General features: G+C 40.5%; 1 protein-coding gene across 1 annotated transcript in view; it reads right to left on the bottom strand.

Annotated features, from left to right (window-relative positions):
- The window catches only part of LOC139675109 (von Willebrand factor D and EGF domain-containing protein-like), a 176,902-nt gene that overhangs the window by 111,581 nt on the left and 48,370 nt on the right, over positions 1 to 16,951 (bottom strand). The window contains exons 4-7 of the mRNA XM_071562336.1: positions 15,269 to 15,501; positions 5,984 to 6,073; positions 4,614 to 4,749; positions 785 to 1,002 (exon numbers count right to left, since the gene is read on the bottom strand). Of these exons, the coding sequence (XP_071418437.1) occupies positions 785 to 1,002; positions 4,614 to 4,749; positions 5,984 to 6,073; positions 15,269 to 15,501 (677 nt within the window). The remainder of the gene's footprint in view (positions 1 to 784; positions 1,003 to 4,613; positions 4,750 to 5,983; positions 6,074 to 15,268; positions 15,502 to 16,951) is intronic.

Genomic DNA, 16,951 nt, shown 5'->3' with positions numbered 1-16,951 from the left:
GCTTGCCTCCCTGATTGCTTCCTTTTATTTTTATTTTGTACAGTTTTTGCAGGGATAAATGAAGAAATGGAGCAGCCATATGTGTGTCATCGAAGGTGTTGTGGTGATTCCTGGCTCAGTCACACATTGAGCCCTGCTGAACCCTGTTGTCCCTCATTTCCAAGGCTCTGCCTTTCCTCTGCTTTTTCAGAAAATACTCTCCAAACCCTCAGTTTCCCCTTTCCCTTCTTCTCGAAAAGGTGTTAATTCCCTAAGCCACGTTCTCCCTCTCTCCTCTTCCAGCATACAGAAGCATGCCTGGTTACATCTATATTCTGGCTCTTGGCCTTACTGATGTGCTGACTAATAATTAATCTGTTAAAGCACAAGGAATTGCATGTTAATTTTCTTGGTGTATAAGGGGACTGTTATGGTTTATTCTGCTGACAGAGGGCAGGGTTAGATTAGATATTAGGAAGAAATTCTTTACTGTGAGGGTGGTGAGGGCCTGGCACAGATTTCCCAAAGAAGCTGTGGCTGCCCCATCCCTAGAATTGTTCAAGGCCAGATTTAGCAAGGCTTGGAGCAACCTGGTCTAGTGGAAAGTGTCCCTGCCCATGAGAGGGGTTTGAACTAAATGAGCTTTAAGGTTCCTTCCAACACGAACCATTCTGTAATTTTTCAACAGCCATCCCAGAAAGTTTCTGTGGTTTAGGTTTATCAGTATGTAATTTTCTTCAGAAAAAATAAAAAAACCCCTCTCATTTAAATTTGATACATTTTCCAACTTATTTGACGATCTGACCTTCACATCCTCGGGTGTGTAAGCCCTCCAAAGCACATCCTTCTGTCCAGCTGGCCGGGCTGTGATGCGGCTGACGCGGTTCCCATCCTGAGCGAAGTCTGTCACGGCTGTCACTGCCACCGTGGCTGCTGCACAGCTGCTTTCTGAGCAGGGTGCCCGCAGCAGATCCACCTGGCACGCTGAGAGGGCGATATCTGGGGGCCCTGGGAACTGGCTGCCTAAAAGGAACATGAACACGGAGTCTGACAAGAGTTCTCCAAACAGCTGCCCACATCCCGTTCACTGTTCAACATAAAAGCTTCACATTCCAGGACACACATGCCTTGAACTAGATGGGGTTTGCATGAAGGCAGTTGGGACTGAGTGGATCTGGCATCACCCTGCACACTTTCCTGAGCTATTTTTTTCTCCCATGTCTTACAAAGTTTAGTATAACTCCATGGTCCTTATTTTTCCACTGGTGCTAATATTTCTGGAGTGACAGGGATATCTCTATGGGTCTGTGCACAGTGAGTGAAGACAAGTAGTTCTCATGATAAAGAAAGAGATGACTCTGCATTACTGGAAAACATTTTTCTTTCACTAAAGAGTATGAGATATCTGCTAGGAGTTCTTTATTTTAAAATAATTTCCCAATGTAGAAAGAGGGGGTTCTTGAGTCAGTTTTTAGTGAACTATGGATCTATAATAGGAAGGCAAGCGCAGCAGGTCTGCATTTGTATTTTAAGCTTAATTAGGTGGTGGTGTTTTACTTTCCAGTCTGTAATATGATGGTAGTTTTATTTGTATCCTTCACAGAGATATTGTGAGGATAAATTTGCTAAAAGAATGAGGAAAAATACTAAGTTATGGAGGTATTTACTATATAAGTTTCTGTGGTGGGCAGGGAAATGATGGGTGGTGGCAAAAAAGTATGACAACGGCAGCACAAGTCACTCATGCAGCTCTGCCTCTGCACATCATACCTTGCCTAAAACGACCTCTACAAGCAGCAGGAATGGTAATGTCCTCTCCTCTTCGGTGCTGGCCCTTCCTGCTGAGGTCTCAGGTAAAGGGCAAAGCTGAATTTTTATTTCAATAGTTGTGTTTTTCCTTGCAAACACTGAATTATGATAAAATTTAGTTCTGAGTCATCTGGCCTGCATTGTATATAGTGAGTATCTGCTTCTCAAGAAGCCATCCAAATTTTCATTAATCCTTTAGTTGATAAAAAATGAAAATATAGTACAGTTGAAGCCAGTCAGAATCTCACTGCTGATTTCAAGACCTCTAGTGTTTTTTAAGGAATATTTAGTTTCCTGTCCCAGACCATTAATTATCATCTGATAAAATTCTAGAAACAGTGGTAATGCAATTAAACTGAGATGAAAATAAGTGATTCTCTGATATTAAAAAAGTGATTTTCATATCATTTCTCCCATTTATAGAATTGCTTAATAATTTATAGAGGTGACAATAAGGTATTTTAAGTTGACATTTCTAACACAATCAAATAATCAATGTTTTATTCCTCATGGAAAAATCTTATGAAATATAATTTAAATTAACCATGTAGACTACTATAGGAGCAGAACTAAAATCTACAGGTATTAATAACATATTATCTCTCACATCAAATCCTTACAGGTGGCTTCACCTCACATCTTATTGAAAAGTCTTGGCTCATATTCAAGGTTCTTGATTCAATTAAATTGGAGGTTTCCATAAGGAATAATTATTGCCATTACAGCCCCATGGGCTGTGCTCACAATCCAGAGCAAAAGTTTAAAATCAAAAAAATTATCTTGTCAAAATAGTAATGATAAACTTAAGAGAAGCCCAACTCCAGTGGCTCTGCTGTGCCTTGGCATTCATTATGATATTGTCTGAACTTGGAGAGATATTTCTGTGCTTGTAATTAGCTTTCTTATCACTTATTCCCTACATAATTAGCATAACTTTGTTGTTATATGGATTCAGTCAGACAAGGAGCTTGTCAGTTAATTTATTCAGAATAGACGAATCTCAGCTAAAATGATTCTTGGTTTTAATTTACAGCACTGTGGCCAGCACTACATTTTTCAGAAGCCCATGGTGTTCCTTCAGATAAACTAGTGGATCCTAAAGACAATCAAGGCTCAAAACAGACATGTGCTTATGCAAACATCCAGCAGCAGACACTCAATTTGGAGTATATACAGATAGCTCCATTGATCATACAGCCCAAGTGTCATCCAGGGAAGTAGCCTCAGGATGAGCAACCAGGGGCTAGAGCTGGGTTTAGTTTAAGCAGCAGAAATGAGTTGATTGAAACTAACAGAAATTTTCCACTTCAGCGACAGCTTCCTTCAAAGATTAGTTAATTGGATGAGTTGTGCCTTCCTCCTGGCACCTCTTGGCACTGACACATCAGGCCTATTGACAGCTTGAAAATAGAGCTGCTTCTGCAAGTCTTGTATCCTCTCTTTCTTCCAGTCCAGTGCACACTGTGGGATTGGAGAAGCCCCTGGCAAGGGGTCAGGCTCAGTCCAATCTAAAAGATCAATGTCCTCCACTTGAGAGCTCCTGTATCTTGCTTTCGGTGCTAGTGAGATTTCAAAAGACTTTATCAATGCTTAAGAAATTGTGAGTTAAAAATAATGACCCTGACTGGGACTGATTCTTATTTGATCCTCATAACAGTCAATGTCTAAGTTGCTTGGAGTCTGTGGGAACATTCCACCACCCACCAGCATCAATATCCTCCATTCCTCAATATGAGGCTCTTTGCTACCTCGATATCTAAGAAAACCCATTCCCATGAGCTCAGCAGATGTTTTCCTGATGGACCAGCACAGCCTCTGAGCCAAGAGCAACATGTAGAACTGAGCCACGGAGAAATGCAAAGCACTCCACGTCCGAGAGCCAACACAGCTGCTGAACCATAAGGTGCTGCTCAGTTTAAGATCATTGTGTTATGATACCATTGGAATTATTTTTTTTTTCTTCTGTCTAAGCACTTGGCTGATGATGATGAGAGTTAAGGGAGGGATTTAAACAGAGAAAAATATCAGGAATTATCTGGATTTTGCCAAATTTTTTTAGAGCTGGCTTTGTGGGTAGAGAAACTGCAGCTGTAGTCTTATCCCTGCACATTTCTCTCATTGAGTCACCTATGGAAGACAAATAAATGCCTTGTTAGAAAAAGGCTTGTGTGCTTTATTCAGTGCAAATGGAAAGTAAACAGGAATGGAAGTCCACCCGACTGACCTGAAGAAAACATTTACTGAATAAAAAGGCAAGAATTTTCTAAGTGACATTGTCAATGTTTTCAGATTATAAACAATAATATTTAGAAAAAGAACAGTGTGTAAGCATAAGAACGACTTTTTCATTCTATATTAAGTTAGAGAAAACTACAAGCCAACAAAAGAAAGGGAAAAAAGGCTTCAGTATACATTTACTGAATAATAAATCTGCAGGGGAGCTTTTTATTGATAATTAATGAAATTATTCTACCTAAGAACATTGGTACTACAAAAAACTTGGAATTTTACACCCCTAGAATTTAAAATAAATTCTTCTACTCACAGTTATTTTATTCATAAATGTCAACAGACTGTCCAGGTTATTGCTGGGCAGATTTATGTTTTGTTTTTGTTTTTGTTTTGGCATTTTTTTAAACTCAAAAACCTGTCTGAAATTATCAGCTGTTTTATTCTGCAGATAAATACATGGCCTAGTTTTTTTATTTTATGGCTTCTGCCCTTTCTTATTATTTACATATTATATTTTCTATTAGAATTCATTGTAACTTAAATACCAGAAAAAATAATCCCATTGATTTGATGCCAATAGGTAAAACTCTTACCCAAATCCTCAGTACTCAGCTGCAAAGTAATTTTACAGGAATCATCCTGCTCAGGACAGGCTATGGGTACTGTGCTCAGAACAGTCAAAACGTGCTCTTTGCCATCCTCTGCAATTTGTAGTGATTCTGGTAAGAACTGGAAATAAGAAAACAATTTCAAGATGATTTTGACAGGCAAGACAGATGACAGGTTAATTAGGCAACACTGATATCTATGAAATTTTAAGTGGTTTTAATCTATTATGAAGATGTGTAATTGCTTGCAAAATAATAATCTTTATCATAATCCTCTTAATAATAATAATTTTTGTAGTAATGATCTTCAACTTTATAAGGTAAATTTGTTAATATAGTTTAAAATTCTTGGCAAATAAGAAAATGTTTGCAGGTTTTTTTATATTGTGCATAATTGCTTCTCACCTCCAAATCTCAAACCAGGCTTTTATTAAGCCTGAAAACATCAGGATAGTGTAGAATTTATTAATCTTTAATATCCATGGTTTAAAGGTGCTTGTATTCGAATTCACTGAAGAAATACCATGGCATAAAGTATGGTATAACCTCGTGGTCATGGACTCTGTTTGTAGACTGTGACAGGTGCAAAATAAGTGCAATTTTTGCCCACTCCCCTTTCCTGCTATGGTAAGAAGGATTTCTCCACGTGGAATGTATTACAGATTGAGGGACTTGTGTGGCAGTGAGAGAGCTCAGGTTTTGCTGTTTCTGTCTGTCTGCTCTCCCCAAGAAAGAGCAGAAACAACACTCAGGGCTAGTCAGAAACAGGAATTTCCATTCCCCGCGAAACTCTGACATTTCAAAAAAACCTTCCAAAACTGCTCTTCAAATATCACAGAGAATGGGCAGCCAGATTTTTCAAACACCATTCATGGAGGCATGAAGCTTAGGTACTCAGAAGATCTCAAAATCTCCTGGACTGCCAGGCTGACAGCCTAATCCTTGAGTGGGATTAGACCTGGTTCTTGCCCTCAGTGTGAATTTATCTTCAGCAGTTTCTATTTTGCAATGCCTGACCATATGAAGATGATGGATAAAAATTCGGGTTTTTTCTTCATTTATTCTGGTTTAGTTACAACAAAATCTTGAATCCTTGCCAGTTTGTGGTTTGTCTTCCCATTAAACCACCAGAGTATTTTATGGCACACTAGAACCACAACCTTTGTGGTACATTAATGTGCACGTGGTGCTGATGGGTGTTTTAGGGTGTTTTACAAACAAACAGAAAACCACTTTCTCAAAGTGAACATAAAGGCAGCACTGGTTATGCTGATCAGGACTTATGTTTCTATGTCCTGGCTTTCAGAGCCTGGACAAACATTCCCTAGTCATTAAACCAGGGCCATCAGCATTACCTTAATCCCAGCATAGAAACCTGTGCTCTCCTCAGGCAATGACTGCTGCTCAGGAGTGTCCCTTGCAAAAGCTGTGACGGTGCAGGAGACCTGTAATAAATAAATAAACAGCACATGACATATAGCATTTCTTGAAAAACATTCATATAATTGTGTACCTTCCTGTTGCTCAGAATTTTTAAGATTTCTGTCTACTCTTGAAATATATTTTGGGGATTTAAGCTTTAAGATTGTTTATGCATATATCTCAAGATTTGGATGACTTTTTGTTTCATTTAATAAGTGAAAAACCATAGATTTTGTCTCAACAATTAAAAACACTGAATGCTTACAAATGGGTTTTCTTCTCCAGGTCTTCAAGTACCTTGGTTTGTGATTTGGACTCATTTTACTTAGGGAGAATTTCATTGTTCACAGATGGTACTATAGGATTAGGATATTTGCCTTTGGGTTCCCAGACTTCAGTCTGTCCACTGGATCAAATATCCTCTCTCTATGCCATCTTTGTAAGCAGTTTATTTTAAAATTTAAATTAGTTTTACAGTTATCCAGTCTCAGAAACTGTCAGCAATATAAGAAGTTCCTTTTTCTTATTGCATTATAAATGATGATGCAGTTGTGCCTACAGGGTTTATATAAAACAAAAAACAAACAAACAAAAAACCTCCCCAAACAAGAACCAAAACTCAAAACCCCCAGAAAATTGTTCGCAAACAAAAAACTCCCCCGAACACAATGTACCAGGACACTTTTTATTCCTAGAACAGTCCCACAACTTTTATCTCTGCTGAGCCTGCCCACCATCTGCCATCTTAATGTTTCATTGGTTTCAGAAAACCCAAATTGCTAAAATCATTTCTAGGATCATAAGATTAAAGAAATGTTCCTTAAAGCTCATGACAACAGACTCTGAGACTGTAGTTCTAAATATTTTTGGGGCCTCTTCTCGGAAATGGACTCACAGATTGTGACATACTAAATCAAATTACAAATAGTCAGATGACATATTTATAGTTACTGCTTTTTCAAGCCTCAAGTAACTCATGAGGAAGAACTGGACCAATCCAAATTTTTTTCCATTGTGATAAACTCCTTTGGATGGATTTTCCAGCATCATTGCCTGGCCATGTGATCTTGGTAGCTCTCACATGCTGGCTCAGGCATGACCCTCATGACCACTAGCTACAAAACAGGTTCAACCCCAGGATATTCCCAGATTCATGTGGTAATATGGGCATGAGTTGCTCAGCAACCTGCAATATACTTTTACCACCCTAAAAATCCCTCTTCCTTACAATCACACTGAAGAATCTTCTTCCCAAACTCATTTGCACAAAACAAAAACTGCCCACCAGCAACATAGGGTAGTTTGTAGGGCTATGGGGAAAAACGAGTGTTTTCTGTTCTCTTCAAGTAGATTATTTCTAGTCCAGCTCAGTCCCAGGCTTATGTGCCTTTTGGGATGTTTTTACCTTCACAATTTTTCTCACTCTTTTGCAGACAGCTCCAGCCTGTTTGGTCCAGTGAAAATGGTGTCATTTGTTACATTAATGAGATGGAAGCCTTGAGGTCAGACTGGGTGTAGTGGGGGAAAACAGACCCAGACCTCACCTCACAGAGGTACTTTACAGTTAAAATTCCTCAGATATTTCATAGTTAGCCAGTTTACCTCCAAAGGAGACCAAGTCATTGTCTCCTCAAGGTAGTAAGTCCCTGTTATCATTAGATATTTATTATCTCCAATCATTCCCTAAAGGTTCATGTTCAGTTTACAGACTTTTCAAAACAGTTCTTCTGCTGGGAAGGCACAAGATGAGCACTGATCATCCTCCTGCAGCTTCTCCTGCAGCTGCCACAGGGAGAGGCTGCAAAATCATGATCTGACAAGGTGGTGACAACGGAGAGAGACTTCAGACAATGCATATTCCCCCTACGAAAACATGACTAATACCGATGCCCTTGCAGAGCTCCTAGACCAGATCATATGCACCTGCTTGCAGGTAATATATTTGCACTCACTGGGTTCTTTGCACTTTGGGTTTCAGTGCTTTTAACCAAAAATGTCCACACTGAGACTTCCCTCTGCACATTCCATGTGGAGTGTTCCTGTCAGGGAGGGAGCTGCAATGACAGGCAACAGGGGTGTGCACAAGGGTGCCCAGTGCTGACAGAAACATTGACCTGGTGATCTTCCCCAAAGTGACATTCTGGGAAATATCAGAATCCAGCCCTGTCACATGTCCTTTCTTATGTATTTTAGATATATATTTTATTGGTAGAGCACTGAACACTCAAAATTTACTCAGTAATGATACACTGACATATTCTTAGACTATCAGCCAATTCAAGCTCTATTTTCAGTGCTCTTGGAGATCTTCAGTGCTTTTGGAGATTAGCACAAACTTTGCAAATGCAAAATATATTGACAGCCATCGCAAGTTACAGTTTATTTCTGTCTTTTATATCATTCTTTCCCTTCTAGTACCTTTACCTTGTTAGGTGCATGCTTCACAATCAGCAGATATGTTCATTGGCTACCAAGCTACAGGTTGACAGTTTGTCACATAATTATGATGATAGTCATTCCGAGGAGGGTTTTTTTCTTGCCTTCAGCTAAACACTAGCTCTTTTTTCTCCAGTTCAGTAATCAACTTTTACTTTCTCTTTCTCTCTACCCCCCACTCCTCCCATCTCAGGATGCAGCCTTTTTAAAGCAAAGAGATGAAAGCACCACTGACAGCAGTATGCTGATGGCCGTGACAAGTTAGGCAGTATTTTTCCACAAACTCATAGGATCTGTTAAAAAAAATCAAATTATTATTTTTCATCATCCATTTTAAAGGGACAGAAATGCAAGAGTGCCTTCAGACAGGATGATTGGGTTTCTTCTCAGCATGGGCTGCTCCCTTTTCCCCATGTGCTGGCAGAACTTTCCATAGGGGAGAAAACTACTTCTGGGCACACAAGTCTGATTAAAAAAATCCTTTTAGCTAAGCAGTGTCTCCTTTTTCTGTGTGTTGAGGCAGATTTCCCTCCTTCCATGGACTCAAACAAATGCCTTCCCATTTTGAAATTAACCCCATGAGCAGCTTATTTACCCAAAAGCAGAATTCAGTAATAAATTTGGTGAGGGTCAGGTAGCTCTGGAAAACAATCTGGGAACATATTTTAATCCTTGGACCTGTCACAAGCTCCAGCAAATTTCTCTCTGACAAAACCTGCATGTTAAATGTGGGTGTTTCCCCCTGTAGCTTTCAGAATTCAAAACTCCTCAAAATCAGCTGTTTATACTTATTTTGACCATAAAAATGCCTCCAACTTTACCTTTGCCTGTGCCCCTAATTAATTCTGAAGGTGGTGTGGGGAGTGCAGGCTGAGGCACGGAGGGGAATGTTTGCCAGTGCATCCAGCACTGGATCTTTCATCAGCCTCTCCCACTGTGCTTATATATGGGATTGAGTTCCCAAAGGCCAAAGAAGAGTTACTTGTGTGCTCAAAACCCATCCCTGCAGCTCACAGCCAGGTGATCAGCCACCCATCCACCATCTCTCCAGCAAGCACTTGAGTTGCATTGTAATGACAGAGGCCACACAGTGACAGCAGAAATGGCTTAAAACTGAAACATTCACTTTTATTGGTGTTGATCATTCAAAACCCACATACAGCCAGGTATCTATTAGGAGTGGAAAGTCTGGATTAAAAGGTGAATGGAGGCACTTTTCTTCTCAGAACAAACAATCTCATTAGAGGTGTGAGAATTCGGGGATGCTGATCCAGTCAGTAATTTATGTCCTCCACCTGTAAGCAGCTCTGTTCTCAACATAAGAGTCTGTCTAGAGTTACCTAGTTCTCATTCACTGGGCAAAAGAAGTCTGGATGCTGCTGGGAAGATGCTGGTGCCTAAACTGGGAGTGTTTTTTAACTCCAGGGTTGGATCTGCCCTCCTACAGCTGCATCACCCATGTCAGAAGGCAAGGCTGGGGCTGCAAGGGCAATAGTCACTCTGTAACACTCATGGCTTGCAGGTGGAGGGTTGGGCAGGGAATCATCATGCCGGGTGAAAGGTGCCTCACGATGGCTGTCAAGGCATCAGAGCTGCCAGTGCCTGCTCCATTAAACACTAATGGGCTGGGGTTAGAAAAACCTGGAGTTGCCACTGTGCCGGGAGCTGGGAGTGTGTGTGGGAGGGAGCTGTGGTTTACAGCCTTGATGAAAAGAGCAAAGGATGAGCAGACCTGAAGGATGACATTTCTAGGGAAGCCAGAGGAAAAGAAAAATAGTTCTCATTAGCTCGAGGAAATGATCTGGCTGTAGGTATTTGCAGAAAGGAGTAGGAACAAAGTTTCTGGAAGGGCTTTCCAGAAGGGTGAGCAGGAAGGGGAAAGTAGGGAGAACCTGACTTTGATTTAATTAATGAACTAGACCTTAAAGCTTTAGAACACAAATCGCTCCCTGTGAGGAGCCGTTGGCTGCGGAAGGGAGGGAGCTGGTGTAGCAGCGTGACCTGGCACTGCAGGAAGTCCAGCTCTACTCACTTTGTTACTCACTGTGTATAAAGAAGGCAGCTCTTTCCAGTTGTCAAATGGCCAAACAGAGTGTGCAAGCTGACTGTAGGTCATTATTCTGCTAAGGAAAGAAATTTTCCCAGGGTAGTAGCAAGGTGTTTTATCATCTGCAGAGTTTTGCTCATCAACTCTCTGACCCTTTCTACTTTAAAATCTCTGTTCAAGTTCACCCAGAGTTCTGTTTCTGTGGGGATGTTGCTCATTTCCTACCCAAGGGTTGAGAAAGAAATCATAAACAGGTGTGACCTATAAACAAGCAGGTTTTCCTATTTCTGTTGTTGATTTTGACAAGTCCAGTGGTTGGAAGGTGATTAGTATTTAAGTGGGGGGAGATGCCACTTTTTTGACACTTTGCAGTCCTGATGCCAGTGCAGACATGTGAACTGTGAAGTGACAGAGTCTGAGTCAGTGAGAGCTGTGCTGAGAGCAGGAAGTAATTGAAGAGGAAAGGTACTGAGTGTTGGTACTGGCTGGGGGTTTGTAATATTAGAGCTTATTTTTGGGGGAGAGAAGAAGGGGCAAATCCTAAAGGTGGCCTTCTAGGTGCTTGAGTATATACATAGGTATAGACTTAATGTGTTTTAACATTTATGAGACCATATGCCAGGGATTTTCCATCTACTCTAAGTGCAATCAATGGACTGGATCCATCATCTAGTATGGCCTTCTGCATGAGATCAGCAGCTTCTTTCCCAGGAGCTGAATTGGGATATCAGTGCTGATGATAAGAGAAAGATCCTATTTCTCTGAGAGATGAAACAGAAGTTCTCTTCAAAATCTGTCTTTCTTTAGCACCAAGAACAACAGGGCAGTAGGATCTCTTACCCCATCACTGGAGGTGTTTAAGGCTGTGTTGAAGCAACCTGGTCTAGTGGAAGGTGTTCCTGTCCATGGCAGGGAGGTCAGAACTGGATGATCTTTGGGGTCTCTTCCAACCCAAAGGAGTCTATGAAATTTCACACCTTTTCTCTTGCAAATGAAAAATAGTTATTTTATATACTGAGGCCCTAGTTTACTTTTTTTTTTGTCTGGGCCATAATCTGCTGTTGCTGGTTCCAAGCAAAGCAGCCACTTCTATCACAGAGCTCAGAAAGGCTGATTTTGTTTAAACATTCTTATTTTACAATGTGCATCGTAGTTTATGTACAGTGACAATTGCTTCTCACCGTGTGAACTTTTAGACTGCTGTGCTGAGCAAAATCTGCACAGTTTTCTTCTAAACACCTTTCTTTCTTAGCATAACTCATTACTCACAGTGCACTGCTATAATTTATAGATGGCTGTGCCTCGAGGAATGAAATGACCTCTGTCACTATCACATAAATAAGGCTTAGGAATGCCAGGATTTTCATATCAGATGGAGTAGGCTTCTTTCAGAGTTTATATGGAAATAGTGGCATGTTATAGATTTATTTAAGGCTGCAATAGTTTTGTGAACATTATGCTGCCAACATTACTGTCTGAAATAACAAAACTGGAGCCCAAAGATAGGTGGAAAAAAGGACACATGATGGCTATTAAGAAATAACTGGCTGTTTAGTCAATACAAGTTCACAAATGTCGACCAGTAAATCTCAGCTCTTCTCTAAGGTTTGACTGTGTATTAAAATATATCAATAGCTATTCTATTATGTGACTGACCTGTTACCTGGAGACTTTTTTATGGATAAAAAATAGCATAGATATCAATCACCTAAAAGGTGATTAGAAAGAAATGGTTTTGCTTTGCCGTAGTTTTTTTATCAAGAAATGAACAAAGATGCTGATTTTAGGCTATGAACGAGTTGACACCAAATGCAGGTTATTGTGCAGGTAGAGATGAGTTAAAAAGGTTAAAAAAGGCAAGCAAAACATTCAAAATGTTCTAAGTTCTGCATCCTTGGGGGCAAATTTTGTGTCCTGGGGTACAAATTCTGTTCTGAATGCCAACCATTCATCCTGGCAGGGAACAGCTGTGGGGATGCAACCACTGGGCTGTGCATGAAGAAGGGGAAAGAGAACTGCTAAATGCCCCCAATTCATTGTCTCCTCTCTCATATGGCTTTTTTCAGTGGGAATCTGACCTCCTTTTCATGCTGCCTGAGAAAATAGTCTTCCACCTGCATCTTTCATGGGTGGAAGCTGCCAGCTGCCTCTGTGCAGCAGAGTTTGGTACCCATGGTTTGATTCTCCTTTTAGTGCCATCACCTTTCCTCTGGGGTAGCCTTATCAATGCTAAATTTCTCCAGATTTACAGAATTAGAGGGGAGAGCCTTCTCCTTTGTGACTCTTATTAGACATCCAGACTGGGACTGAAAACATGATGAAATGCTTTTTTTAGTTTTTATTCTGTAAAAGTGAAATCTCAGTTATAGCTGAAGCTTCATCACTTGGTTTTCAACTGTCATGATTTATGAATAATTATAATTAGTCAAATAGGCCATGAAGACCTTTAAAGAAATCTAACAAGGAAGAGAACATTTAAGTCTCACTAAACCCACTAAATTAAAAACAAAGTTTCAGCAGAGGACAAAGAAGGGCTTACTGAAAACTTAATATAATAAAAGTAGTCTTATAAAGATTTGGCAATGCTACTAGTTAACAGAACCATATTTTCTCTGAATCCCTCAGGATTGTTAAAACTAGATTTGAAGTGATTGCAAGTGATATTATTTTGACGAAAATATCTCTTCATAACACAAACTTGTCTTAAACTGGCAGAATTATCTGTCTCATAATATGTGAGGGCATCATCAATCAGATTCTGAACTCAGGAGGCATAATTAGGAGGAGAAATGACAAAAAAAATCTTTTCTAGATTGTGCTACTGTTAGAAATAACATCCTTTCAAGAACTGGAAAAAATGTTTAGAATAATTCCTTAAATATCTGCCTAGGGAAGGATGGGATCCACCTGCCTAGAAGAGGCAAGGGAGTCTTGGCAGTAGTTTGGACATCTTGGTGAGGTGGACATTAAACTGAACGACTCAAGGGTGGGATCTGGCAACACTCACAGCATTGCAACCAACTGGAGAATAAGCCAAGACAACCAGAGCAGTGAGATATTGGGCCCAACGCTGCTTAATATCTTCAGAATTGACCTGGAAGATGGGATCAAGTGAACCCTGACAGAATTTGCAGAGGACACCAAACACTGGGGGAATTGACATTTCAGAAGGGAGAGCACTTTCAGGAAGACCTGGGTAGGCTGGAAGAGAGGACTAACAAGAACCTTATGAAGTTCAACAAGGGCAAGTGTAAGGCCTTTCATGTGGGAAAACATGATCTGGGAGACTGGCACAGGTTGGGATGTAGCCAGATGGGGAAAAGCTCTGTGGAAAGGAGTCTTGGGGTCCTTGTGGACAAGAAACTCCATGTGAGTGAACCATGAACTGCTGCAGCAAAGGAACCCAACAGGGTGCTTGGCTGCATCAAGAACTTCACCAGCAGAGACAAAGAGGTCATAATCCCACTCAGTGCTTCTCAGGCCACATCTGGAACAGTGCTCAGTTTTGATCACCACTACACAAGTTAAGATGTGGGCAGGCTGGAGAGGCTCTAGAGAAGGGCTACAGAGTTTATCCAAGGCTTAGGAAGCTGCCATGTGACAGAAGGACTGAAAGAACTTTGTTTAGACTTGATAAAAGAAGGCCTAGAGGAGACTGCATCACCATGTGTCAGTTTTTGAAGAGTGGCTACAGAGAATATAGGGTCCCATTTTGGCAAGAGGCAACTTGGAGAAGATGAGGGGAAATTCTGGTGAGACACAAAAAGACATTTTTTCACAATGCAAACAATCAACCATTGGAATAACCTCCCCAGGGGAGTGGTGGATTCCTCAACTGCCTTGTCTAGTCTGTGCTTTTGCAAGAAAGCGTAGACTAGATGGATCTTGAGGTCTCTTCCAGCCTGGTATTCTATGATTCTATTATCTCAAAGAAGAGCTGCAAAATGCCAAGACTATTTCCAACCTACTTTTAACACAAGACCATTATCCCTGTTTATTCTTTCAGTTTGTTGTAGCATCACTAATGGCACTCTGCCTATAAAAGTTATCAACCTAATTTAACTTTAAAAGTCTTGTTTCTGTAGCATGAAAGGCCATGAATTCATACATAAGTCATTTTTTTTTTCACATCTTGTACTGGTTTCTGTTTTGTTGTTGTTGTTGAAATTAGATCTGTGTTGCTGTGTAAGCCATCAAATATACTTCTTAAAGATTGTTTTGTAATGAACTCTATCTTTCAGCATGCTATTGAACCAAGAATTTGGAATCAGAGAGGCAGAACACCATGGAAAAGACCATAAAATAAACTTCCCTCTATTTTAAAATGTACAGTTCTTTTTCTTTCTGTGAAAAGATGTTATTGTGTCTCTGATCCATGGATATAAAAATTACTGAGTGCATATAGCTGAGTGTCTCTACTGCAAATTCTCACCCTTGCAAGATACAAACAGTACTAAACAAAAAATTGGCTCAGGCACATGTACCTACCACTTATATGAACTTCATGGCAATCAAGCTGTAATGTAAGTGCAAATATTCAAGTTGCCTTTGGAAAGTAGTAAAATACCTTCCATGAGCTCACTGCAATTCAAAGAAATGTTACAGGTTAATGTTGTTAAATAATCATGTTGTGAAACAGTTTCAGTACTTTCCAGTGCAGTAGCTGTAAGTTTGAAGAGTGAGGAGCAACACTAAGCTCCCTCCCAGGGTGTTGCTGAAGGAGAGGTGGCATTACCGTGTCTCCCAGTCTGAGATTTGTGCCATCCACCTCTACATAGGAAAACAGCTCCAGGGTGGTCTCACGGTGGATCTGCTCTCTCTTGCCAAGGCTGGAGAGGCGTGTCCAGAGCACCAGGTACTGCAGGGGAGGCTGGGAGGAAGGGGGGCTGTAGGTGCACTTCAGGTGGACACGGTCTTGCATGAGCTCTGGAGTTATCACTGGTTGCAAAGACAAGTTTGTGAGTCTCTCTGGAAGAGGGAAACAAAAGAAGGACATAGCACAAAATGTTATTTTAACATTGCAGTTGTTCACCTAACAAGGTGGCAACATAAATAAACATGAGAGAAATGTTACATTTAATGTTCCTGTGATTCCATTAAGAACTGTGCAAGCAAGAAAATGTGTTTCATATGAAATAAAAAAATTGTTAATTGTGTACTGACTACCCATTGTTGCTATAATATTTGACCTGGGGATTTTTGTGTGTGTGGTTTTTTTGTTTTGCAGTAAGAGGAATTTTATGGAAATGAAGTACTCAGATTAATACAAATTAATTAGTCTGGCAAAGGCCATCAGCTTTGCATTTCCCTGAAGCACAGCCTTTTGATCCAAGTTTTTGCAATAAGCACAGAAAAGATATGAGAAATTATTATGTTGGAGAGGTAAACCGACTATCAGAGAGCACCCAGCCCACATTGCTGTGCTGTGAAGATCCTTTCCAGGCTGTTTTGGGATGTATCTAGGCTAGGCCTGCTCAATTTAGTCTCCCTCTGCCCAGAATAATGCCCTTGCTCTAAAAATACAGCCTGCTTTCTGTAGGCTTCAACAGGTAATGAAGTCTGAAACCTTTCTTCCTGTTAAACTTGCCTAGAAAGTAGAAACAAAAAGATGTATAATAGTGTAGGGGGATGTTCTTTCATCTCTAGTGACACAGACTCAAACAGAACATGAAGCTGGTTCAGATGCCTTGAAGGATAAATTAAGTAACTTTTTTGGAGGAGAAAATATTATGGGAGCCCAAGAGAATAAGTTATGAAGCTGCTATAGCAGAATGGAGAACCGACGTGTTAACATCTGTCCAGGGCAAGTAGCAAGAGGAAAGAAAAAGGAATTAGTTACTTTAAATATGAATAAGGACTAGTTGTTATATCCTTTTTTATTTTGTTTCTATGAGAAGCTGCCTCAAAATGTGGCTCACAACCTGACTTTCTGCAGGAAATTATCTCAGAAGGACAAAGTTAGGTGTTCAGCTCATCGGAGGATGTGAGTGGAACTGCAAGCAGAAATTCTGCTTTTCCCAGCTGTGTCCTTTCTGACAAGTTACAAGGCTTTAAATTCATTTTGTTTTGCAGCTCAGAAGTGCTCCCAAGCCTCCAGCAGAAGGGGCTGGGGAACTGACCCTGGCACAAAGCTGTGACGATGCCAGCTGGGCCCAGCTCTGGGGCTGCGTGGAGGCTCCTGAGGTGCAAAGTTTACAGCTTTTAAGAATTTAAGACAGTGAGGCAAAACCCCCCGGTAAAAAACTTCAGCTTTGGGTGCTTTCCATCCAATGCATGATACTGAAAAAACATCCTACAGACAAGAAGTTAAAGACTCAGGAGGACTGGGCCTCAGTGAAATGTGGAGGAAAAAGGCGGAAGCTTCAACAGCAGTGGAAAGAAAAAGGCAGCAAGTCATTGGTTTGGGATAGATGGGAAG

Source organism: Pithys albifrons, chromosome 8 (assembly GCF_047495875.1).
Source record: "Pithys albifrons albifrons isolate INPA30051 chromosome 8, PitAlb_v1, whole genome shotgun sequence".
Classification (NCBI taxonomy): domain Eukaryota; kingdom Metazoa; phylum Chordata; class Aves; order Passeriformes; family Thamnophilidae; genus Pithys; species Pithys albifrons.
The sequence above is the reverse complement of the archived record's forward strand: the minus strand, read 5'-3'. Positions and strand labels throughout refer to the sequence as shown.